Source organism: Populus alba, chromosome 1 (assembly GCF_005239225.2).
Source record: "Populus alba chromosome 1, ASM523922v2, whole genome shotgun sequence".
Taxonomy (NCBI): Eukaryota; Viridiplantae; Streptophyta; class Magnoliopsida; order Malpighiales; family Salicaceae; genus Populus; species Populus alba.
The window spans coordinates 53,502,902-53,526,806 of NC_133284.1; the positions used below are offsets into that span (position 1 = coordinate 53,502,902).

At 34.7% G+C, this 23,905-nt stretch overlaps 3 protein-coding genes and 1 long non-coding RNA gene across 14 annotated transcripts; 2 read left to right on the forward strand and 2 right to left on the reverse strand.

Moving 5' to 3' along the window:
* The first annotated feature begins 106 nt into the window (after positions 1-106).
* On the forward strand, positions 107-6,512 carry LOC118029568 (uncharacterized). Of its 2 annotated transcripts, XR_012170971.1 has the most exons (5): positions 107-273; positions 1,069-1,225; positions 1,944-3,557; positions 3,670-3,898; positions 5,937-6,512. It is a non-coding gene; the product is annotated as an uncharacterized lncRNA (long non-coding RNA). The 2 variants fall into 2 exon arrangements; XR_012170972.1 differs by lacking the exon at positions 5,937-6,512 and having other exon boundaries at positions 3,670-4,071.
* Positions 6,513-6,786: 274 nt separating this feature from the next.
* LOC118029387 (uncharacterized) lies at positions 6,787-10,516 on the reverse strand. Its single transcript, XM_035033268.2, has 4 exons — positions 9,827-10,516; positions 9,529-9,734; positions 6,954-7,161; positions 6,787-6,822 (listed from the first exon to the last, which is right to left on the reverse strand). The coding sequence occupies exons 1-4, from the start codon at positions 10,514-10,516 to the stop codon at positions 6,787-6,789; spliced, it is 1,140 nt and encodes a 379-aa protein (XP_034889159.2).
* Positions 10,517-15,639: 5,123 nt separating this feature from the next.
* Positions 15,640-18,655, reverse strand: LOC118029586 (protein BCCIP homolog). 6 transcript variants are annotated; one of them, XM_073410743.1, is made up of 10 exons: positions 18,494-18,655; positions 18,027-18,195; positions 17,864-17,928; positions 17,548-17,772; positions 16,952-17,161; positions 16,789-16,854; positions 16,604-16,693; positions 16,472-16,528; positions 15,980-16,092; positions 15,640-15,874 (listed from the first exon to the last, which is right to left on the reverse strand). In XM_073410743.1, exons 2-9 carry the CDS (start codon positions 18,181-18,183, stop codon positions 15,994-15,996), a joined length of 969 nt encoding a protein of 322 aa, XP_073266844.1. In that variant the 5' UTR covers positions 18,184-18,195; positions 18,494-18,655; the 3' UTR covers positions 15,640-15,874; positions 15,980-15,993. The 6 variants fall into 6 exon arrangements, with proteins under 6 accessions (XP_073266844.1, XP_034889411.1, XP_073266839.1 ...); XM_035033520.2 differs by having other exon boundaries at positions 15,640-15,865; positions 15,985-16,092; positions 17,864-17,937; XM_073410738.1 differs by having other exon boundaries at positions 15,985-16,092; positions 17,864-17,937.
* Positions 18,656-19,137: 482 nt separating this feature from the next.
* LOC118029640 (primase homolog protein) lies at positions 19,138-23,905 on the forward strand. 5 transcript variants are annotated; one of them, XR_004684198.2, is made up of 14 exons: positions 19,138-19,394; positions 19,498-19,649; positions 19,842-19,897; positions 20,008-20,059; positions 20,146-20,256; positions 20,379-20,459; positions 21,250-21,330; positions 21,493-21,558; positions 21,645-21,761; positions 22,082-22,129; positions 22,238-22,323; positions 22,500-22,646; positions 23,022-23,111; positions 23,368-23,905. XR_004684198.2 is itself a non-coding variant. In XM_035033539.2 (14 exons), exons 1-13 carry the CDS (start codon positions 19,232-19,234, stop codon positions 23,109-23,111), a joined length of 1,164 nt encoding a protein of 387 aa, XP_034889430.1. In that variant the 5' UTR covers positions 19,139-19,231; the 3' UTR covers positions 23,368-23,905. The 5 variants fall into 5 exon arrangements, 2 of the variants coding, with proteins under 2 accessions (XP_034889439.1, XP_034889430.1); XM_035033539.2 differs by having other exon boundaries at positions 19,139-19,394; positions 22,586-22,646; XM_035033548.2 differs by lacking the exon at positions 20,379-20,459 and having other exon boundaries at positions 22,586-22,646.

A 23,905-nucleotide genomic window follows, 5' to 3' on the forward strand; every position in this document is an offset into this window, starting at 1 on the left:
TAAAAAATATTTTAAGAAATATCAATTCGTACATTGCCACACACCCTACAACTTACAAGTTAATCTAACTTAACTGTTCAGATGTCTTGTTTTACAGTTCTAAAAAACTTAAGTTAAAAAAGATTGAAGCTTTGGCTTCTTAACAGCCGAGAATTCATGGCCACACCATTGGCTTTCAGATCAATGAGAAGGGTTTTTGCATCTTCTGCTCTTAAATGGGAATGTAGAGTCTCAATGGTTCAAGGAACTTCTAGATGATTTGGCCTTGAATTTGTAAGCTTTTCTTGTTTTCACTTCAGTTGTTTTTTTGTTTTATACAAAGTTCTTGTCTTTTGGTTTCTTGCATTTGCCGAAAATGGTTGGTGTTTTGTTGTGGAGAAAGATTTGGAGAAGAATGTGTAAGCTAGATGATTGGCATTTGGCTCTTGATGATTGAACTTAGATTACTTGACTAGCGTAATTGAGACCTATCACATTGGTGGCTAATGTTTTTCTTCCCTTGTCTTGTCATAGTCTTGATGAATTACTAGAGAGCTGCTGGCTTGGTTCTTTTCTTTTATTTTCCATTTTGCATTGAAAGGGTGTTCATTTCCTTGATAATCAACGAAAGGGCTTTCCCTTTTTTGGTTTTTGTTTACGAAAGATGGATTTTATGGACTAATTCATCCTTGGAGTCATTTAAGGATGCCAAACATTTTCATGTGTCAGTTTTCATTGCTTTCTCAGCTGTAGTTAGTTGCATTGTTGTGCTAAAATTCTTAGGAACAATCTGATTAGATTATGGTGCTGTTGTGTGCCAGATTGCTTGTTGGCATCCCATTGGATATGAATTTTAGACTCCGTTTAAGAATATAATTGTCCTCAATTTTCTTCCAAGGTAGAAGGACTTTGTAATAAGTTGATTTAGAATCGGTCTTGATGCCAACTGACTTTTGGGGAAAATAAATGACAAAAACCTATTATTCTTCTGCTTGGGTTAATTGATGTCGTCATTAGATTGTAATTTATCAGTGCGAGGAATCAGTTGAGTCTGTGAGCAAAAATTGACTTGTGTACTGCCTGATGCAGGTTAAACAACTTCTGGAAATTAAAGAATGACAAAGGGCATGTTATTGCTACTTGCTGAAATCCTAGTAGGGCAACGGGAATTACTGATTTAAAAAATAAGTTTGCTGAGCGCCTTAACATTTAGCCATTAGACCTCACCATTGAAAGCACTATAGAGGTTGGTGCTTGTTTCTTGGTTGCTATCTATTGCTCTTTCCTAGACTAAGAAAAATCCACCTTTGCTTTCTCTTATGAGCCCAGTTGTCTCAGTTTTATGCTTCCTCCCTTTATGAAATTCCTGTGAATGCTCTTGTCTTTCTTAATAGCCAGATTGAAATGTCTTCTGAAGAACCATGTTCTGCTTTCATTTTTGGTGTGGCTGTTTGTGGGTTAAGATCAACAATTTATGAATGCTGGAATATCAACCGTATTGAATACCAAAATTAGTCATGTTTTCATAGTTTTTTCTTTCAATATCCTGAAAAATTGTAGAGGATGTCTCCCTAGGAAGGGACATTGTGAGCATGAAGCAAAATGCAGGAAGAATACCTTGTGACTCTTCCTTAATAAGAGGAAAGAATACCTTGTGACTCTTCATTTTAAATCGATCCATGGATAAATGGAAAGCTATAGCACAAAAAGAAAAGAAAAATCACAAGCATTTCCTATGCTGTTTATAACTAGTACTAGTAGTAATTAGTATCGAAGAAATAATTATTGCAGACACAGAAATTTCTTAGTAGTGTTAGCCCTGAAGAGATGTCTTCAAATATAATGTTAGTATTATCAGGCAAAGATGAAGTTGTTGCAATAGGGGTTTCTTTATTGCCCCTTTTGTTTCTTCTTCGAGGTAATGATTCACAACATAGCTTAATATCACTGTTTGCCATTTGCAGCACATGTGGCCTCTTCTGATGGCTGGAGGAGACTTGAAAGGGATGTTGCGTGGTTGCCAATTTAAGTGCCAGGGTTGTCTCAAACGAAGATAATCATCTTGGGGGCTGGCATTCATATCGATCTTCAAAGTCTGCTTTAAATAAGCATATGATTTCATCTCCAAAGTTCCCTCGACATGATTTTCTTGATTCATGGCTTCATTTTTTTATCAAATTTAACTGTTTGCTGACCATTTCCACCAGCAATGAAACGTTACATTACCGCAAGGTGTGTCCTTTCAGATCCGAGCATATTTTATGTGGATGTGATGACTTGGCTTGAGCTCCGAACTGTTTGCTAGTATTGCTATTGGGTATGACAAGAAGATTCATGATCACTTTAGTGACGGGCATCTATGTTGGCTTGTGTTTATTTTCACCTTGGCAAGGAATATTCTATATGTCAACTTTCAACACTCTTTTGAGTGCAACTTGGCAAGGAATCTGTAATGGGTACCATTGCCTAAAATGTGAGACTACTCATGCATATGGGGTACCTCATTTTCTTTGTTTGGACCATCCAATGTACAGGCTACAGATTGGCGATGCAAAGGACAAGCTCGGTGTCCTGAAGTTTTCTGGCCAAGTCCTTGTGAGGCAGGAAATATCAGTGAAGAAATACTTACTTTGTGAATCAAATTTCTGTGGTCTTTGAATAAGATTCTAAAAGATTCCCTGCATGACATTTACTTCTGTGAAGGCTTTCTGGATGTCATTTGCTTCATGGTTACACTTCTTTCAAAAATTGTGAAACCTTACTGTATGTCACCTCCCTCGTCATGTCCATCCACTTCCTTCGAGTAAACATTTTCCACCTAAAAAATTTCACGCGCGCGCACACACACAATCAGTACACTTTCCCATCTCCACTTTCCATCGACTAATATGATTCAAGTTTCTGATCTTCTAGCTCACTCACTTAAATCATGTCTTAGAATGATTTTGATTGGTAGTCCCTTAAGAATATGCAAATACACATGAAGAGGATGACTATGACTGTGGCGTGGAAAAGTGGTATCTTGGTGTGTGTTTACACATAACTCTGTTTGGGGTCGTAATCAATCGCTGTTAGCTTTTGTTATTGTTTTATACCAAACTAAAATGACGCACCTTAAAGCCCTCATTATTTGTCTTCTCTTGTGATATTATTTGTTTTGTTTGCGACAAAAACCGTGTCGGTAGAGTTTGCATGAAAGAAGGATCCGATAATAGGCATCCTTCTGCACCCTGGCACAGTGGGCACATACCTCTCTAAGCCATTTCATAGAAATGTTCCTGAAGGCAAGCTTTTCACCAAAGAGTTTGCATTGCAGAAACTCTTAAGCTTCATTAATAATGCAAAAAGGCAAGATAATGGCAAGCTGTTTGCCTGTGATGGCCAGGAAATACCGTGTTATTCGGTTAGTGTAGTGGATTGAAGTCATTGTTTTTATTACCCCACAATTCTTTCTATTGATTATAAATTGATGACTGAGTGATGCAGTCGGGTGATCCATTTTTTTTTTCCTTTTTTGTTCTCCCTGCTGCAAATATGTGAATCCCAATCAAGAACAACATGCTACCCCAAGGAGCAAGGTAGAATCTAAGATTAATTTCTTGGTTTCTTATTTGTAACTTAATCTTTCACTTGTGAAATGCTAATCATTCGAAGCTTCATTTGGTTTCGAACCAATCAAATTGTTGGCAGGACTGGACATGCCAGCATTCTTGGTGATGATTTGATGCTCCCATAAGGCCATGCTTATTATACACATGATGTTTGCATAAAGCTCCTTTTGTTATGCGTGTCTATGTCAGTGATAAATGGACAATTTTGGTAGTCAATGGACTTGGTCTTGAGGGCCTGATAGCTGGATATGAAGAGAGCAGAACAACATTGTGCTTGCAAGAAAACGTGAACACATGAAGCAGAGCAGGTGGCTCAACTCACCTTGTTTTCTTCATTACCCTGCATATTTTTACTTCGGTTTATCTATATTTCAACAACACTGCAATGCATGTCTTGCCATACGTCAAAATTCGAAGTTTAGCACATGACAAGATGATAAGAGGAGGAAGAAATGAAAAACATGAAAACTGGATTTAGAAAGCCAATATAGTATATATATATATAGTAAAAAAACTCAAAAAATTCTAACACAAAAACAAACATTTACTAGTTAATTCATGTTGAAAAGATTATCTTCCAAGTTAAATTCAAATTTCAAATAGAGCTATAGCATTGAATATGCCATCCCTTTTGCAAATAAGCACGGTGGATACATAACTCTGTAGCTAGGCCATTTCAGAGAACTCAATACAGAAGCTCTTAATCATCATTAATAATGCAAAGAGCAGAGGCAACGGCAATTTTTTGCTCTTTTTGTCGAAGAGGGTTAGGAATTTCTTTACTGGCATGGAACGTTTAGTACATACGGGATCAAATGAACAAGATGGAGTAGCAAAAGAAGTTTGAACATGTTAGAAGAGCTTTATATTTCCTTTTCTCTTCTCCCTTAATATGATGCAAAGTGTGTAAATTAATCCACTTGGAGAACAACATGCTACACCAAGCAGCAAGACTGGAGTACTGATTAGAACTTGTTTTCTCGTGCTAGGGTTTCTTGGTGCCCTCATAAGGGTAGCTTAGAGTTGTTATTATACAGATAGTGCCAGTAGCAGAGGAGGGATTTAGAACAGTTGAAAAACATGAAGAGTACCGCATGCATCGCCTTCAACAATTCCTTTCAACTAGTAGTAAATTTCTATTCTCTATAATACACTGCTCAACTCCACTGTCGGGAATCTAGTAAATGCTGCAAGACCAAAATCAAAGCATAAGCAAATCACTAGGTGCTTGAGTCATTTTCTAGTTTCTAGTGGGTGCTTAAGCTCTGAAGAGAGTCAATGGGGGGAACCTATAAAGCAACAATGTCCATAAAGTATGAAGTCAAAGAATAGCACAAAACGAAGTTGCATTGGATGTTTCCTTTGGCTTAAGATCTCACTTTTCAAACAAATCTTCAACTGTTGGAGATGCACACCACTACTGTCCCAGCTACCATGTGGGATATTAAGGTAGAAAAACAAAATAAAGACTGCTCCCTCTGCCCTGTGAAAAGGCTCTACAAGTTTAGCAAAATGATACAACACGAGTACCAGAAAAAAGCTTAGTAGAAATATATATAATACCTCAAGCTAGCAAAAAACAAGTATAATAGTACTTCAAGCAACAGATGTAATGTGTACTTGCTGATATGTAAGGGGAGTCCGGGGGACGCGTTGCCAGTCCCCTAGGACGATGCAGGGGGAGCGTAGCCAGTTCGCCAGGGAGTCCGGGGAATGCGTGGCTAGTTCGTTTAGGGGGACGCAAAGAGAGCCCAAGGGGATGCGTGACCAGTCCCCTAAGGAGGGTCAGTCTGGTGTATTATTTTTGTTGAGTCATGTAAACACCTCGAGTCCAATCCAATGAATTTTGCAGGGGATCTCAAATTTTATCCCTCGTCAGATTTACAGCATTATATTGTCACACTCATGTGCGTATAGACATTGTATTGATAGGTGGTCATTGCACTTTTTCAACCATAACAAGCATTCAAAGCTTAATTAAGAATCAGATTCCCATCATCTCACTGTGATGATTTAAATCAAATCCATCAACACTTTAGTGTATTATCCATGTAGACATTAATAATCACACTAGTTTTCTTACAAGGGAAAAGCATTTCATATCAGTATAGATGCAGTATATTTGAGCTGAGGCTTAATTTCTAGTATTGCATGGCTGCAAAGTTATGATACAAAAATGAGGTGAATTCAAGTGCCTTTTATAGGATACAAAGCTGACTTGATGTAGTCTGATCATTGGTCTTTCGTGGCTGCATAATCTTTCTAAGTCGCACCTGATTACGTTCAACTGTCATCTACGGTGCTTGTTGCTTAGAGCACTACATTAATGATTTTTATTTTTCATAGGGATCAGGCCCCAGGATTTTGGCTATTGGTTAGTCATTTGATGTTGCGAGCGGCCAGGAATCTTGCTTAAGAACTGATATTTCACCCTGAAAGAGCCTCCAGCACAGCCTTCAAGCTGGTTCAAGTACTTGCAAATAGGCTTCCTATTGTCAACTGTTTAACAGTTTGAGCAAGCTGCTGCAGCCAAGTGCAGCAACCAGGAGGTCTGGCAAACACCACACTAGGGCAGCTGCCTCCGCGTTGACGTCCTGCTGTATGGAACTGCTGCCTTGTTAATGTTAACAAGGCAGAAGAGGAAGGAGAGGAGGAAGAATACAGAGAAGAAGATGTTCTTTATGGTTTTGTAGTGTTCAAAAGCAACTTCTAATATTGACAAATATACTAACTCTTGTTCTGTATTGCAAATGCAGCCAGTAGCTTTGGTTGATAGAGAATATCTGCCGGGTGATGGTTTTTGTGGGGAAAGATTTAGTATTTACTCTTTAAAAACAGGGTTTTGCCTCCGCTGGTGTCCTGAAAAGGATAGTGAAACTTCCAAAACAATTTCATAAAAGCATATAGGTGGTTAAGGCTAAATTTCTCGGGATGAGTGATGACTTGATTTATTATGGCCATGCAAGGATGGTTAGTCTGGCCTTTGGTGACATTTCCTGGTTAAAATTTTATCCACAACTTGATATTTCAGATAATGAGAGATTCAAACTGCAGAGAAGCGATGAAATACTAAACTGATCCATTAAAATCAACACCAAATTACATGATTGTTCAGGCCAAAAGAGTGTCTGACAAGGACCTCATATGGCATTGCCTAAGCTGTGTTATTTAGTATGATGTAATTTAAGAGAATTCCTCAACCAGAAACAGCCTCATGGTCATTTAGTGGATCCTGCAAAACACAAGGAAAGAAATCCAAATTAACCTCGTTTCCTTGAAGCTTTGAGGCAAGATCAATGGACATCAACACCTTATAATGTAACAACAATATCCTTCCGCATCGCAGTTGACGCTTGTAGAGACAGGGAATCCAACTTTGATGTTGCAAGCTCCAGGAATCTTGCTCAAGAACTGGTCTTTCACACCCAAAGAGCCTCCGGAAGCTTTCAAGCATTTGCAAATAGCCTTCTTATCATCAACTGTTTTAACAGTTTTGGCCAGATCTTGCAGCCCAGTGCAGCAATCAGGACTTGGCTTCGGAGTTTGCCAGTGGCAAAACCCAGACAGGCAGCTGCCTTTGAATTAACAGTACTGCATGGAACAGCTGCCTCGTTTATGTTGGCAAGGCAGAAGAGGAAGGAAAGTAGGAAAAGCATGGAGAAGAAGAGGTTCTTCATGGCTATGTCTTCGACTCCTGTCTAACCTTGCTATGTTGAGGCAATGTAGGTTGGTGAAGATTGCTTGGGGAGGTCATAGGTTTATATTGAGAAGGACTGAAGCATAGTTTTGAAACCCAATCCGGTCACTGACCCGGTTAAGTGATTGGATCACGGGTCAGATGGGTTAACTCGGGTCAACCTAAAAAAATAATAATAACCCACTGGCCCATTTAGTTCATCATGAACATCTTCACCAGCACATGAACTACACTCATAATAAAACCCCTTACGAGGAACCAAGGAATTTCCAAAATTAGCATACTTTCCATGTTCAGTTTTTTTACCTTGGCAACTTTTCTAAAATTTGATTCATTTATTCTGAACATTATTCTGCATAAAATTCTTACACTTCAAATGAAAAACTACAAAAACAGAATAAATATAAAAATGCTGTTTTTTTTTACAGTTACAGATCAAATTTTATTTTTTTCAGTTTATTATACATTGGGAAACATATTATGATCATTCAATCTACATTTTTTAACCGTAATTATGATAAATCGTTTAATTGTCCAACCGGGTGGGTTATTACCGGAACTTTCAAGCGGGTTGACCAGTTTAGATGAGTTAAACTTAAGTGATTTTTGTTATCAATTGATTTTTGGAGTGAAGAAATGATAGTCTTCTTATATATATATATATCATGGGCAATTTGCATATTATTATATGAACTAGAGTGCTTTTAGTTTATATTAACTACATTTTTAAATGCGGGAGTTGAGTAATGTTATAAATTCATTGATTAGATGAGTCAACTTATTTTATTAATTTATCTAAATCGAATTTCATATTAAAACAAACTTATTAATTTTTATATTTTTTAATTTTAAATGATATCATTTTAATTTTTAAAAAAATTAAAAAGTAATCATTTTAAATTAATTCAATCAATTAAATTGACTTGCTTAACCCATGATCTGGAACTTTAACTTAGATATGGGTTGACCAAGTTTAATGACATTGTATAAATGGATATTTTACAGACAATTTAGGTTTTATTTTAATTTTTGTATAAGTTATTTCATGGACAATTTATCTGAATAAAACACTTATTAATGGCAAAAAAAAAATACAATATTAAAAAAAGATAAGAAAACTTCAAAATGGGTGTCAGGTTCCAAAACCAAGAGAAACTAATTCCTGTTGGGAGTTTGATGCAGCAAATTCTGAAATTCCTCAGAACCTGTTGAATCCCGAAGACCTGAACCTGCTGTGGAGGATATTTGTAGCATAACATACCTTTTGAATCTGAGTCATTATCGAATGTTTTGTATGCTATTGACATTATTTACATATATAGAGTTTATTAAATCTGATTTCTCTATATAATTTAGTTGTAATGAGAATATTAACTCTTGCTATATTCAGAGTCGTACTACATCATAAGATTAAAATAAATTATAAATATTAATTTTTAATCAATTTAATTTTAAAAGGTAAAATTAAAAAAAATAAAGATATTAAATTAAAAAAGACAAAAATAATCCTACCCTAATCAATAAATATTAACATGTTAAACTCGTAACTTAGATTACAAGAACAAGATAATTCTATAACAAATAAAAAAACATATAAAATCTAACTTCTAACCAATTTAATATTAAAAAATAAAATTAATAAAAATTAATAAAAAAAATAAAAATTACAAAACTCTGTTTCCAACTAATATAATAAAGTCAACTAATTTTATTTTTTTTTAACTCAAACTATATAGATACTGATTTTATCTGGAGTCAACCTAACACAAACAAATAATGAGACAAGTTATTCTGATTAGGTTGTTCATAAAGAAACTTCATTTCCTTGAACAACTTTATTGCTTCCCAGCGGGTGATTCCCATTTTTTTTTTTTTAAAAAAAAAAAAAAAAGCTAGATAGCATAGTGTTCCACATTTATCATATACACACAACTTGTCTATTTATAATTGTGATCAATCGTTAACCTCAATATTTTATCAACGTCTTGCAATCGAAAGGAAAACTCATAAAATAAAAGAAGGAAATCAATTAGCTATTTTCTTGAAAGCAAGAAATTTACAAGAAATTAGGACCACCTAAAACTAAAATGAAGATGGACAATCAGCTCCTATTGCTAACATTACAAGAAGGAAAGTTGTTAATTAGCAAGTAAATTGAGGATAATTATGCCATATTTTTGTAAAAAACAAGGTAAACAACAACAGACTCTACTTGGACATAAACATATTTCTGCTACTAACTATTCAAGAAATTGTTCCCCCAGAAACTCTTGATCGATCTCCTCTACGATATTCAAAGGTTTTGCTTGGATCTCACAATCATTGGCAATGGTTTGAACAAAATCTCTTGGAACCAAGCACTTTTGCTCTAAGTACAACTTCTCTTGAATTGTTGGAGACGTTACAAGAGTTTGAAGTTCTTGAGTATGCATTGCCTCTCTGTTTTCCTGTAACATTTGTTGAATGAACACAGAGGTTATGAAAAGACAGAACATTTTAGCCACCAAAAATTTATGAGGAACACGAAAGTTTTGATTACCTGAGTAGTCCCCGTGAGTTCAAGAATTCCAATTTGAGCCTGCAAGAACTTGACATACTTGGAAGCAGCTTGGAACATTTCAGCAGTATTCATCTTATTTCCACCAGGAATCAGCTTTCCAAGCTGCTGTGTCTTCTCCGTAATCTTCCTTCTCCTCTCACGCGCAGCGATGCTCTGCGAAGACAAGCTGACTCCTGTGCTCGGTTTCTTTGAATCCATCAGACTCTCAGTCCTCCCAACATTGAAGGTTGTTGGAACCTGAAACTTAGGATCTGGAACTGGGATTTCTGGCAAGAATTCTGGGGGTCCTGGATTGGCATTCTGCACATATCCTTCAAAGAAACTTGTTGCAAATTTTGTGTTGAAATGGTTTGTGTAGAGTTTTTGGCGTTTCGGGCATGCGTAGGACTCGAAATCTTCAAGAGGAGAGATTTCGGGGGAGAGAGAGCTTGTGTTATCTGAAGGAGAAGAGAAGAATGGGAGGAGATTGGTGTAGCTATCTGAGTAAAACAGCTGATCGTCAACCTCATACAAAGGGTTGATGAAAGAATCTGACAACATCAGGCTGTCATTACAACCAAAGAGCTCATGATTTCCTATCTCTACGCTGCCTTGTGGATAGGCGGTTAACTCCGGAAGGCTGTGATGCTGAAGTGATGATCCCAGGTTTGAACAGAAGCTCAGAGCCATGGAGGATAGAATCTAGAAAAGAAAAAAGATCAGAAACTTCCATCAAAATTTGGAAATCATAAGTTGAACACAAAGGTACTTGTCTGAATCACTACGGCTATCATTATATGTACTAATTGTCATTAACTTCATCAATCAACACTAAGTTCAGGTACTGCTAGCTATTGCAAGCAATAAAACAACAATCCAACAAATTCCTGAGCGAGATGAAGACAAATAGGCCAATGAGCCTACAGCTCGACTAGCACATCGATCTATGCCCCCCTCTGCTTCGGAGGTCTCGAGTTCATGTCCCATTTTGAGCAAGAAAACAGAAGAACAGAAGCTGAAGAGTTAGGCAAGAAGCAAGAAGGACAACTAAAAGGACCAAAGTGAATATTATACAATCATGAGACAAAAGACAAATGCAAGATACCATGAAAAGAAATCTATAAGACATTGAGAGGTAAAGAAAGAGAGATACCATAGATATTGTCCCTTTGAATTCAAGAAGACCCTGAAGTCACTCGCTAACCAACCTTATCAAACTAATCACACTTAACACAGAGACAAACAGCTTGAAAGAGAAAAGACTTCGCTTAATATTATGGTTATGTGACAGAGAGGGGGAGAGGTGGGGAAGTGGGGAGTTAGAGTTTTTGTAGGAGATTAATGAGGGGATTATGGGTTTAAAGATAGAGTAACCAACTCCTAATAATTGGGGAGCCTTAATTTGGGAAATACATTAGATTTGTCCCTGTATTCTTGTTTCTTTGTCAATATCATCCTTGCCCTAAATTAGTTTTTAATATCATCCCTATACTCCACTCTCCTTCAATAACATTAAACCAGTCGCTTCGTAATTTATTTAGCTGTTATATGATGAAAAACAGGTAGAGTATAAATATCAAAAAATACAACCTATAATTTTATGACAGAAACTTATTGGGAAATACGGACTGAATTTCTAACGGGGTCATGATTGGAGACTATATTATTGATAGAGGATGGTCTATAGGGGTTAAATTAAGAAATAATTTGCTACAAGGACAATATTAAAATATTAACAAGAATATAGGGACGAATCTCACGTATTGCCCGCTCTAAACTATACTTCAGGTGGTTTTTTCTTGTTTATTTGGCAGCTTGGATTTCCCATTAATTCTCTATAAACCGTTACGTTGCATGGCGGCTACTATATATGTATATTACTGCTTCATAATTAATTAACCTTGCAGTTACTCTTGCTTTAATTTTGCTTTGTTTTAATAAATTATTTTTTATTTTTTATTGTTAACAATGATTAATGTTAATATTAAGTGTTTTTCTCTTAATTTTGATGAAAAAATTGTTAAAGTTATACCAAAACTATGATTTCAAGTTATTTTTAATTTTTTTTTGTTTTTAATGTATGTTATCATTAGAGGGTAATTATTTTTAGTTTAGTTTGGTTTTTATAAGAAAAGGAAGTTATTAAACCGAATTTTTTATTTAAAAAAACCAAAACCGGTTCAAATCGACCGGTTTCAGTTAAGTTTGGTTTTGTAGGATAAAAACTGATTTCAAACTGATTTGACTCGGTTTTTTCTAGTTTTGCTTAGTTTTTTCAATTTGGGTTTTGTTCGGTTTTTTCGGTTTCAGGCTTATAAAATCGAAACCAAACCAAACCGGTTTGTTTTTTTCAAAATTTTAATCGGTTCAATCGGTTTTTTTCACGGTTCGGTTTTTTCCATTATTTTTTTCTAGTTTTCTCAATTTAATTAGTTTTTCAGGTTTTTTGCTTATCACTGGTCACCATAATAATTTTTTAATTGTTGAATGAGTTATTTTTTCTTTAGTAGTGGTTGATAATTTTTTTTCTTTTTTATTTGCGAACATTTTTTCATGTTAAACCTAAATTGGATAATATGAATAAATATTAATTTAAATATAATTAGCAAAATAGTAAACAAAATTGCAAATTGAGGGTATATTAATATCTTATTGAAGGTGTGAAAGTGAATGTTACATACCAGGAGAAAATTATCAAAATTCACAAGCATCCATTGGTATTGGTATAGTGTTTATAAATACAGAAACTCGATCCAAGTCCGGTTTCATGTTAATAAAATTGGATTGTTTTTATAATACTAGTTTTAATTTTCTAATTTCGGATTTTAGCATTTAGCTAGTATTAGTTAAATGGCATGCACTACATTGTAAACCTGATTAATATTTTTTCAATATAAAAAAAATATGTTTATGCACCATCAATGTTTTTAAAAAAACAAGAAAAATCTAATATTTAATTAGGTAATTGAAAGAGATCGCACTCGCTGTTAAAACAATTATACGGGGAAAAGCAAACAAAATAAAACACCATAAAATAAACATTTTATACTTATACTTATACTTATACTTGATCAATAAATTTAATTTAATTCAAAAATAAAAATCATTTTAAAAAATATAAATTCAACAAAAGGCTAAAAACAAGAAATTTCAGGTAACCTATGTCATTTTCAAATCCACTAAAAAAATACCATAAAAAATAGGGGGGAAGCAAAAAAAAAAAAAATTCAAGCAAGCCCGAGTGAATCTCTAAAATTCTAGCCTCGAACTCAACCAAGAAACTCAATACTTAACTAATTTAATGTTGAATTATGAAATCAATTAATTAAATTAAAAAAAAATCAAAAATTTCTTTTTTAAAAGATAAATTTAACAAAGACTTAAAAAAATGAAATAACCTGTATTATTTTAAAAATGATTGAAAAATCTCATAGAAAGTGAGGAAAAAAAATATTGGAGGATGAAACTGAATAAAAAGAAGGAAAGCAAATCTAGGTAAACCTTGTAAACTTGAGTTAATCTCTTAAACCCGCAACCCATTAAATTTTAGATAAGGGCTCAATCAAGAAATTAAACACCAGACCAATTGAATGTTAAAGAATAAAATCATAAAAAAAAACAATTTTAAATGTTTTTTAAGGTAAAAAAATAACAATAAAAAAAAGATTATATTTGATAGGAAAAAAAAAAGATTGAAGGATGAAATTGTTAAAAAAAATCCAATTTTAAAAACCATCTTAAATAAAATAAATAATAATAAAAAGAATGAGGACTAAATTTGACATATGAAAAAAATCCATGGGAGATGAAATTGAAAAAAAAATCTAACTTTATAAATTATTTAAAATAAAACAAATAGTAATCAAAAGAATAAGGATTAATTTTTTTAAAAAAAAATTAAAATTAAAAGGTTGCTTTGAAATTTTAAAAGACTAACACAAAAATCAATGAGAGAGGGAAAAGAAAAAAAAAAAAACCACATTCGCCAAACCGAAGATAAATTATATCATGCTCACCACCTATGTGTGGAGGGGCCATTAAAACACTTCAGTCACTACTCTTAAAGCTAGATTTCGAACCATTAAAAGACACCACACACATCATCCAAAGCCTTTAATCATTATTCACGCAGCTCCAGTTTTTTTTCTAACCTTTTTATTTAGCAATTGATCCTATTACCCCTAATGAAACTTGAGAATAACAAAATAATCAAATTTAAATGAATAAAACACCCCTAAAACAAAGACAAGTTCTTTTTTAATTTAAAATGCAATGAAGTAATTTAATTGTGTTTAAATTATGTAAAAGATTAAAAAGCCCGTGACTACGGTTAAAATGGTACTTTACTATTTTTTTTAAAAGAAAAAGGTTTATAAAGCCCTAGAACCAAGTTTAAAATTTTTTTTAATTTTAAGAGCAATTAAATAATTTTACTATGCATGTTAAAACCTTCTATCTTTTATTTAACTTGTAAATGACTTTTTAACTATTAGAAAAGGGCCATTCTACCCCATGTAAGACTTGATGATCTTGGAGTGAAGAGCAAAATCACCAATTCACTAATTTGTCTTAACATGAAGTTCATTAACCTTGTGTGTTAGGTGTTCAAATATGATTGCAATGATAGAGAGGGAAAGGGAAAAGGAAAAGAAAAGAAAAGAGTACACTTGCCAAATCAGCGAAAACAATTATATCATGCTCACTACCTAGACATGGAGGGGTTGTTAAAATGCTTCAATTATTGCCCCCGAAGCTAGATTTGACCACCAAACGATGCCACACACACCATCCAAAACACGCAGCCATTGTTCATGCTATTCTAATTTGTTTATTTTTTTTACTTTCTTATTTAGAAATTGATTCTATCACCCTTAGTAAAACTTGAGAATTATAAAATAACTAAATTTGAAAAGACTAAAGTACCCTAAAATGCCCATGACAAAGATTAAAATAGTAATTTTTTTTTTTTATATAAGAAAAAGGTTTATAAAGCTCTAGAACCAAGTTTAGAAAATTTTAATTTGAAGGGTGATTAAGTAATTTTATTATGCTAAATAAATGTTATAAACCTTCTTGCGATTTAACCTTTTGGCCATTAAAAAAACATTATTTTACTCCATGCAAGGCTTAATGAGAATGGAGTGAAAAGTAAAAACACCATTTCAATATTTATTTTAACATGAAGTTCATTACCCTTATGATGTTCAAACATGCCTGCAATGAGAGAAGAAAAAAAAAAAGAAAACACACTCGCCAAACTAGAGATAATTATATCATGCTCACCACCTAGTCATGGAGAGGCTGTTGAAGATATTTCAGTCACTGCCCCCAAAGTTTGATTTTAACCACCGAACACACCACACACACCGTCCAAAGCATGCAACCACTGTTAACGCATCTCTAGTGTTTTTTAACTTTTTTATTTAGCAATTAACCTTATCATTCCTAATAAAACTTGAGAATTACAAAATAACCAAATTTAAAAGACTAAAGTACCCCAGCAAGCCTATGACCAAGGTTAAAATAGTAATTTACTATTTTTTAAAAAAAGAAAATGTTTATAAAACCCTAGAACCAAGTTTAGAAAATTTTAATTTTAAAAGTAATCAAGTAATTTTACTGAATAAATGTTAAAAACCTACCTGCCCTTTATTCAATTTCTAAATGATTTTTTGACCATCAGAAAAGGACCATTCTACCCTATGCAAGGCTTGATGATCCTGGAAAGAAGAAAAAAATCACCACTTCACTATTTGTTCTAACATGGAGTTCATTAACCTTGTGATGTTCTGCCTTCTTTCTATAAAACAATATTAAAGAAATGAAGTCATTCGTATAAATGCTTATGCTGTTCAGTTTCTGGCCAGGTACCATCAAGAAAAATGGGACAAATTGTATAAAAAAGGAGAGAATAACACAATGTGTAGAAAACACAACAACAAATGTCGTCCTGCCTATCTAACAGTTTCCATAAACTTGTCTTGCAAACCAGGTTACTGCAAAATTGCTTCCATCTGGGAAGAAATCAAAACTTGGCACCTGAGACACCTATAGACACAATTAAGATCAACCACTAGAATTGATTTTGTTTTTTCACAAATGTCAGAAGAAAAAAATAATAATTAAGGACTTGTGAATTGAAATTTGATGCACCTTACAATAGGAATTTATGGCTCATCAATCAATGAATGAAGCTGCTCTCGGAATGTAAAAATTTTATCTGCCTCAACAGCCATTACTAATCCCATTGGCCGGTAGTTTTTTAGCTGTAAATTACCAAAATAATTAGCAAAAAGTTCTATTATTCAAGCCATCAATGATAAAAGTAAATGACCAAGGGAAGCAATAATGTAGTGCCAAAAGACTTGGTCACCAAAACAGCACAACAAAAACCAATTGAGGTTTGACTACAGTAGCTCACTGACATTTAGAGGTTCTTCATCTAGGGAAGTTGAGAAAAAGAATACTGTAGACAGCTATGCTAGGAATTAACAACAAAACAGTAAAAATCACAATTTTTTTACAAACAAAGAGTACCACCGTTCTATCATTAAGTTCAAAATGACTAGCATTTAGTTTGAAGTTGACTCCAAAATGCAATCAAAGATGTAACCTCTTCAAGATAATAGCACAATTACTACTAACCTCACGAGCTGTAACCTGCTCGGCATGAAAAGGAAAGTTGAAGGACCACAAGCTGAGCTGAAATGTAACTGGAAACAATCAGTGAAAGAACGAGAAGCAAAATACTATCAATATAAGTCAGAGAATATGTACCTTGTGAAAAATTTCATCTTCAGGATTCACATATATAATTGCTTCCTCACTATCACTACTTAGTCTGTTTTTCTTGTCTGCATTCTTGTGCTGCAATGTCGCGAGAGAAGAGAGTGTTGATTTGATCATGAAGGAACAAATAATGGAGTACAAAGAGCAGGAGGAAGAATCCAGGACAGACATACCTTGTACATTTTGCTAACTAGTACATAGGAATTAAAACGGAAGGAATTCCGGAGCTCCTCTGTTGGCTTCAAATAATGAAACAAGAAGTTAGCTAGACAGAGTTCTCTCCAGCATGTAAAGAAATATATTTATTAAGCTCACCCATCTCATATCTTATCTAACCTCATCTTCTGTAGCCCAAGAGATTTCATCAAACAGAGCATCATAAAGAGGTGGCAAAAGCTGGGGTGGAAGATTAACAACTCGCCGAGAGACCAAAAGACCCACATTATGTGCTTGTTCTCCCAAAAGAACTCTCAGATCTCCTTTTATGCTTTTCTCCAGGCATAGTTTGAGCAGGTACTCCTTGAGATCTGCAATACATTTATGATCCTGTAAGAGCAAGACATTCCTTAGCTAGCGTAGTTGAAATGTAACAGATTTGAAGGGATGTTAATTGTTGGCTAAAAAACAGGCAACAACCACCTAAAACACTATTTACACCAGAGTGGGCAACATTAACAAAAATCGGTAAGAGGGTAATTTTCCACACACCTATGCATGCTGGTTTTCAAATTAAGATGATCCGATGTTGTAGCTAAGCATTGGCCATAGTAGGATTCAGGTTTAGGGATCTTTACAAAACAGAAGAGGCATGATGCCTCATATCTCACTAAATAATGAGAGCAAACTTCCCATAATGATATACCACATTTTAATTGACATGACATTCGCCATTGACATTGTGTGCAGGATAAACAAAAGTGCAAGCTACTTACCTTATATCTCCCCAAGTTAAGGGCAGAAACAACAGAGAAAAGTCCATTATCTTCATCATCCTCAATTTTAACAACCGTCCCTACTGTGGTCTGTTCCAATATCAAGTCTACAAAACCACTCAAATCCCATTCCATATTATCAAGGTAGGATTGCAACAAGATCTTCACTCCATGAAAGTCGTCAGGTTTTGGATCAAAGAATGCAAAGTCTGCTTGGACCTCTCCCTTCAAAAGATACACATCGAACCACATTAAGATAATAAAAAAAAGCCAAACTAAACAGAAGAAGGCAGCATCACCAAAATAAATAACAAACCCCAAACTCTTCTTCCTCAGAAGACTCAGACTGCTCAATCTTTTCTTTTGAAGTCTTCTTAACCACTGCACCACCTTGATACAATGTCAAGCTAATCGAATCAGGAACACCAAGTTTAATACATTTCAAATTAAAGTAGAACGATGTTCCAAAGAGATAATACCTTCATTGTGGGAGGGAGACCCAGGGACTTTACTGCCAAGCATTTGATGCTTTTGCATGAATGTAGAATGAAGATGAGCAAGTGAACGCGAAAACGGAGCAAAGGTCAAGGGCGTAGTTATCAATGATCTACGACGCCTTGTTGGCTTTCTTGGCATTGGTACCTAAAACTAAACAAAAAATAATCTGAAAGCCATTAAGATTAAAATTAGATTAGAAATTACCAAAACAACATAAGTAAAACCATTCAACAACAATGAGAAAACAGAGTACTAAGCTAGAGCTATCTGCTATAAGTTCCATGACAACAGACAAAATAGCAACAACCCAACAAACAATGTTCTTATTTCATGCCAATTGAATTAACAACTCAGACACACAAATAATAGATGAAATCTTTGCTAGTTAAGTCCTAACCCATACTGTCAAATCCTTCTCTAACAAAATAACAAGATTTGCGTAACTAACCTTATCAAAGACAAGTTGGTCAAGAGACAGGACGTTACAATATGCTAAAGCTTCAATCTTATTTGAGTATTGTACTTAGGGTTTATGAGAGGTTCTCTTGTCTTCTCTCTCTCTCAAAGTTTCAATCTTTATTTTGTTTACTATACTGGGCCAAAGACAGAATCGTTACTTGGGCTCAGCTGCTGACAAGAAAACAATGTTAAAGACTATATTTGCACCCCCAATCTATCCCTAATCAGTCACTTTAGCCCTTATATATAATTTGGTCAGAAACACTTTTTTTCGAATTGCAGTTATCTACTTCGACACACAACTTCCAACCAATTGTTTATCAAGTATAATGGGGAAGAAAACTCTGTATCCAAATGTGCCACAATGAAGTTATAATTTTTCCTTTTACTTTTCATATTATAACTTTTAGCACAAAATCGTACTTGACATAAAAACTGCCACCTCAATTCAGTTAATAGAATAATTGGATAAAAGCAGAAAGTTTTATAGAGCTCAATTGATTGCCACAGAAAAGGGATCGGGTTTTCAGCTGACTAAATTATTATACAGGGACTAAATCGAGAAATCGAATATAAAACAAGGACAGCATATGAGACCTTGAAAACCCATCATAGGCTTCTGCCCAAAAAGTATCAGAAGATGTCTGCCAGCCAAAAAAAAGGGATAAAACTTTGATGAGTGGCTAGTGAAGTAAAACTGTAGAGACCTAGAACAACAGAAGAAAGAATGGCAACATCAGCTCTCAGTCTCACTAATCAGTTATGTCGCTTCTCTTCTGAAGTACACTTCTTGTTCATAAACAAGAATTTCTCAACACCAAAATCAACAAGATTAATTAGTCATGTTTGGTCTTACTCTAAAACTACCAGGATTCCAGCTTTACACTCAGGTATTTAGTTCTTTGCCTTAACCTTTTTTTCCCTCAAAGTGTGTGTTTCTATGTTCCTTTGAGAAGTTGATAAATTATGGTTTTTTTTTTTTTTTTGTTGAAGCTAATGGTTATATAAAGGAGGCTATAGAAGAGGGGGAGGGTATGGTTGATAGTGATAAAGTAAGGGTGTTAAAGCAGAAAATAGAGGTTCTTGGGATTAAATGTGATGATTCTTGCTTTCCTGGACAGTACTATCACTTGCTTTGTCCCAAGGTGAGATGAAACCACTTTTTAAGTTTTTTATGTGGTACATAGTCTTGCTTTGTAGTGTATTGCTATGACCATAAACATGATATTTATGTTTGTGTAGACATGGATATTGGATACACATGATTGTTTGAAACAAAATTATTGTTTTTTTTTGTAACTTTTTTTGATATTTTGAGTGGTTAATTTTTTGTACAGTGCAAAGGTGGCAAGACCATGGAGAGGAGCTTATCATTTAATATAACCCAAGATGTGTAAGCTGCTGCTTGTACTTTCTAGTATAGTTGGAAATGCATTGCATTGGAATAATTTATTGAGTTATTGGACCTAAACATTTAAAGGATTTTGATAATGGGTGTTGTAGGGATGTTGCAATGTGGAGATGTTTCAGGACTAGTTGTGGATGGACAGGCCAGGTGAAGATGCAATGTGAAAATTCATTCGAATTTTAGGGTAATTGGAAGTGGGAGATTCTTAAGCCATTCACAATTTTTTATTGTAGGCCTTTGCTGATAGCAGGATGCCAATCGCTGGAGTGAACAAAATTTTCAAAGTTAAGTCCTCCAAGCAAGTAACCCCAGAGAACGTAGTTTTGGAACCATTGGGTGACAAGGTATACTGATTATTATTCACAGAATATTATAGTGTAGTTTTTAAATTTTCTTGCCAAGTCTTAATGAATTGACTGGTGGAATGTTATTGATGTTGGTTATAATTTTTTTTTTTTTTTACCAGCTGATTGAATACTTTAGTGAAAGAATGATTTCTGAGGAAACTCTGCGGAGAAATGCTGTTATGCAGATGTCCGGTGATAAGGTCCCTAAAGTGTATCATTTGGAGCTTTGCACTACTTACCATTTTTACTTTAACGTTTCACCATGAGATAAAAACTTTTCAACGTATGCTTTAGTTTGCTGGAAGAAACATAGTTAAGAGAAGGGAAAATGGCTTAGGATTCATGCTCATATGGTAAATGTGAAGATACCCCTCATCATTTTCTAAACTTACTTTTTAATCCTTTGGGACAGTTAGGCTCTTAATAATTGTCCAAGAAATTTGATTGGGACTATTAGCCTAGTATTTGCAATCGTTTAATTGAGGGAATAAGTGAGACAACTGTGACCTAAGCCTTTGCTCAATTGAGTAGCCAAATTGCTCATATGATTCTGGATTGAGTAGGCAACAATATAGGTTTTCTAGGCTATATTCCCCTTCTCTAATTTTGTGATGTTTTTTCTAGCTTCAACTCTTATTCTGGTTCTCAAACATGAAGTGATAAATTTGGATTCAGCTATCCAGGATAATTCAAATGGCGAAACAAGTTCTTTGATCTTCCTGTTTGTGCAATGAATTCCTTGCTCTAGAACATATGTTAGGCTAAGTCAGGAACTAAAGTAAAGGCCATTTCTAGCCACATTTTGTACTTGTACCACCTAAGACAAGGGTGAAGGACTGAAACTAGGATTAACGATGGCTGTTTTATGTAAAAGAGGGAAGAATGATGATATCATATCTTTAACATTTTTATTTGATGTTCAGCTTAATGATCTGTCTCAAGAACTTCAACTCTAAGAATGTTATCTTTTCTAATTACTGTTGGTTGCAGTATATTATTGCTTTTACATACAGACAAAATGGGGCGATTGTTGGTTGCAAATACCGAACCATGGAGAAAAGGTTTTGGCAGGTAAATATGCGAAGCTTACCCTGCATTTTAAAAGTGACATGCAGTGGTGATGTTTTGGCAAGCTCAAGATGGGGTTGATGTTTGAGATATTATTAAAATAAACCCTAGATTTATTCTGTTTTTGTTTTTTTGACTTATCATATTTGTGTAACTCCTTTTCAGGAGAAGGACACAAGAAAATGGTTATATGGACTAGATGACATAAATGAAGCCACCGAAATTATTATTGTAAATTCTCTCACCTTATTTGCCCTCTTGTAACTGGATAGTGAAATTTCTCTCTGTCCTGATTGTTATTACTTTGGTTGTCTAAGGTTGAAGGGGAAATAGATAAGCTTTCAGTGGAGGAAGCTGGCTTCCGTAATTGTGTTAGTGTTCCTGGTGGCGCACCACAAATAGTTTCTGTGAAAGATTTACCATCCATACAGAAGGTTTGAATTGAGACTGATAAATTTCTTGGGCATGTTTTTGTTGTAAGATTTAACTGTACGTTCTTTCTTTCTTTCTTCACGGTGAAACAACTGTCTTTCTTCTAATTGAACTGAGAATCTAATTAGGCCATAAAGCTTACTGTTTTTTCTGCAAAATGTATCTCTTATTTATTGCCAAGTACACAATATTCTCTCTTTCCAGCTTGTACATTTTACATTATGGGTTTTTGCTATCTTTCCTTTTCTCACAGATTTTGATGTCTATTCCATCATTAATTTACTTTAGTTTGTTTTGTGTATCAATGCATGTGTGAAGCTAGGACAGAGCGTATCAGTATCTATGGAACAGCAAAGAGTACTTGGATAAAGTAAGCATCTTTGGGCAGAACTTGAGTTGGACATGAAGTGATCCTTCAGACTTTCTTCCTGTGTTAATTTCTTATTTACTCTTTTCTTTTTACATATAAACCTCTTAGCTATCTCGCATTGTCCTGGCAACTGATGGTGACACAAGTGGGCGATCGTTGGCTGAAGAGTTAGCACGCCGGCTGGGAAAAGAAAGGTGATAACTATCCCATGATGAAACCTGAATGATATGGTCAGAAATTATCTTTCACACAGAAATAGGGCCAGTTTGGTGAAACTATTAGATTTATGCTGGTTGATCATGCTACCTGTGTAAACATGTTATGAGTCTGTACCATTGAAATTATACTGCCATGTCCTGCCATGTCACAGGACAAAGCAGTTCAATGTTGCCACCAAAATAGGCTTTACTTCAAACTCATTCCTGTTATGCCTTTCTTTGTCCTGGACTTCACCAGATGTTGGGTGGTATGTTGGCCGAAGAAAGATGACTCACGGTGCTTGAAAGATGCAAATGAGGTTTGTGCATTTTCATTATATGCTCTGGAAAGTTCATTTGGTTTTGAAATTTAGGTTATGTTAAAAGATCATGGACAACCATTTTGAGTTTTTGTGGTAAAAGGATGCTAGGGCTAATGTTCAAATGATGATAAACAAGACAAAACTCTCAATCCTTGGGAGTAGAGATTAAGCCTGAGGGCTGAAAACTATGCCTGCTGATGATGCTACTATCATCTATAAAACTTGGATCTTTCTAAGCTTTTTAACCATTTATAGCAGAGATGATAGTATTGGTAATGTAATAGTAAACATATTAATTATGTCCGGATGATGTTGCATAATAAACTGAATATTAGCATCTGCATGTTGTCTTTGTTCTGTTTATGGTTACAGGTTCTGAAGTGTTTGGGACCAGCTGCTTTGAAGGAAGTAATTCAAACCGCAGAAAAATATGAGGCTTGTCAGCTACTTCGTCTGAATTAGGTAACTTCAGGATTATATTAAGATTCAAAACAAAACTTCTTTATGATGTTTGTGCAATTTGTACCACAAACATGTGAAGTTCAAGTACAGATTTTGTTTCATAACTTTTAGTCGAGATTTCTCTTTTTGTTGCAATTGGAAGATTGAGGATGCCACAACATTTCTGGTGTATAGTAATATACTAACGCTCCAAGTTACTGATCATTCATGTCTAAGACTGACATGTGTTGGTTATTTTTTTTGAAATTTCTTACAGCTTGGAAATGGTTGGGGTATCGAACACAAATAGTTTCAAATCTTAAAGTTGGTGCTCTGCAAAGCCTTACCTGCTGAAGAAAACCATCTGCAGACAAGAAGACGGAATCCCTTTGCACAATTTCTTCTTCTTTACTTGGAAAATGCAGTTTTCTTTGCACCAGCACAAAGTGTTATGCTACGAGTCCTGAAGCTCTGTGTCTGGTGCTAAACACCAGGAAGAAGAAAGCCCTGAGGCATCATGATGCAGATACAAGGTCACCTGTGATGAGATACCACACGTGGAAATTTATATGTAACTTGAAGATTTTCACTCTAACTGGATCTGGTTTAGCTGCTGGCAATGTGGTTGATTTCCACCTTGGAGAGCATGTTCTTCTGGGGCTTGCATATATTTTCTCTTGAAGACAAAATCGATAAAACCAATTAGATATTTGACAAAAAAAAAAACTCCTTTTGTTTCCAATTTCATAATTAATATTCAAATGTACAAGACTTTTTTTCGAATTGTACTATCTAAAATATCCCCATTCTCTTCA